The sequence below is a fragment of the Ipomoea triloba genome, chromosome 12, assembly GCF_003576645.1.
Source record: "Ipomoea triloba cultivar NCNSP0323 chromosome 12, ASM357664v1".
NCBI classification, from domain to species: Eukaryota; Viridiplantae; Streptophyta; class Magnoliopsida; order Solanales; family Convolvulaceae; genus Ipomoea; species Ipomoea triloba.
In genome coordinates, this window is record NC_044927.1 from 10,717,659 (window position 1) to 10,718,735 (window position 1,077).

General features: G+C 35.2%; 1 protein-coding gene across 1 annotated transcript; it reads right to left on the minus strand.

Moving 5' to 3' along the window:
• On the minus strand, nucleotides 1-1,077 carry LOC115999348 (ATP-dependent DNA helicase PIF7-like). Its single transcript, XM_031239205.1, has one exon. The coding sequence runs from the start codon at nucleotides 1,075-1,077 to the stop codon at nucleotides 1-3; it is 1,077 nt and encodes a 358-aa protein (XP_031095065.1).

Here is a 1,077-nt window from a genome sequence, read left to right on the forward strand (position 1 = left end):
TTACAAATTTTGGAAAACCTCTTTGTATACAATGTTTGTTGTGGAATTACTTTGGGTGTTCTCCTTATCACAAATCAAAATCTTCAATCTGTTTGGGTTGGTGACTCTTGAAGCAGCAACATATAATTGCCCATGACTAAATACTGGTCTTTTCAAAAAGAGGCCTACATGAGAAAGTGATTGACCTTGACTCTGGTTAATCGTTATTGCATAAGAGATGATTAGAGGGAATTGTCTTCTTTGAAATTTAAAAGGCAATCTCAAATCTGAAGGAGTTAATGACATTCTTGGAATCAAGATTTTATGACTTGCACTACTTCCAGATAATACCTTTGCTTCTAAAACATGATTTCCAAGTTTAGTAATAATCATCCTTGTCCCATTACACAAACCAACTGAGTGGTCAATATTTCTCAAGAGCATAACCAAAATACTTACTTTCAGCCTGAGTTCATGATTAGGCACACCAGAACACTTGATCACATTCAAAAATTCAGGCTTGTGCGCATCAGCTAATAAATCAACATTTGAATCTGATATGCAAGCACTCTCAAAGCTGAAATATGTATTTCCTTCATATGTGTTTAAAGAAGTCATATATTTATTGATAGAGTCAACCACATCAAGTGTTGGAGCCAATATTGCCCTCTTTTCCAAGTATGTTGGATCATAAAAAATATTGGAGTGTGATGGATATGTACTTTCCACAATAGTTGCAATGGGATCTCCAGAATATTTCAACAAATTCTCTTCTGGAATAGTAATGTTTTCGCATCCAATTGTTTGCCGCTGAATTTCTCCATCTTCTATGTTCGCAATCCATTCTGAGAATTGCTTTAAGTTTTCATAATCACTATTCGAGGATGAGCTTTGAAGTCGCATATCTTTTATCAGACATAACACTTTACAGTACGGCCACAAGTAAGATGCATTTATTGTTGCATTAACAATATCCTGTCTACTTCCTTTTGGGATAATTGGCAAAATTTGTCGAAAGTCTCCGCCAAATACAATAGTTTTCCCTCCGAAAGGCATCTCTAAACTTTTTGGATTGCAAAAACGCAATACATCACGCAT

Excerpts from the sequence above, each read along its gene's own strand:
- LOC115999348 (XM_031239205.1), bottom strand. The coding sequence starts at position 1,077 with ATGCGTGATGTATTGCGTTTTTGCAATCCAAAAAGTTTAGAGATGCCT.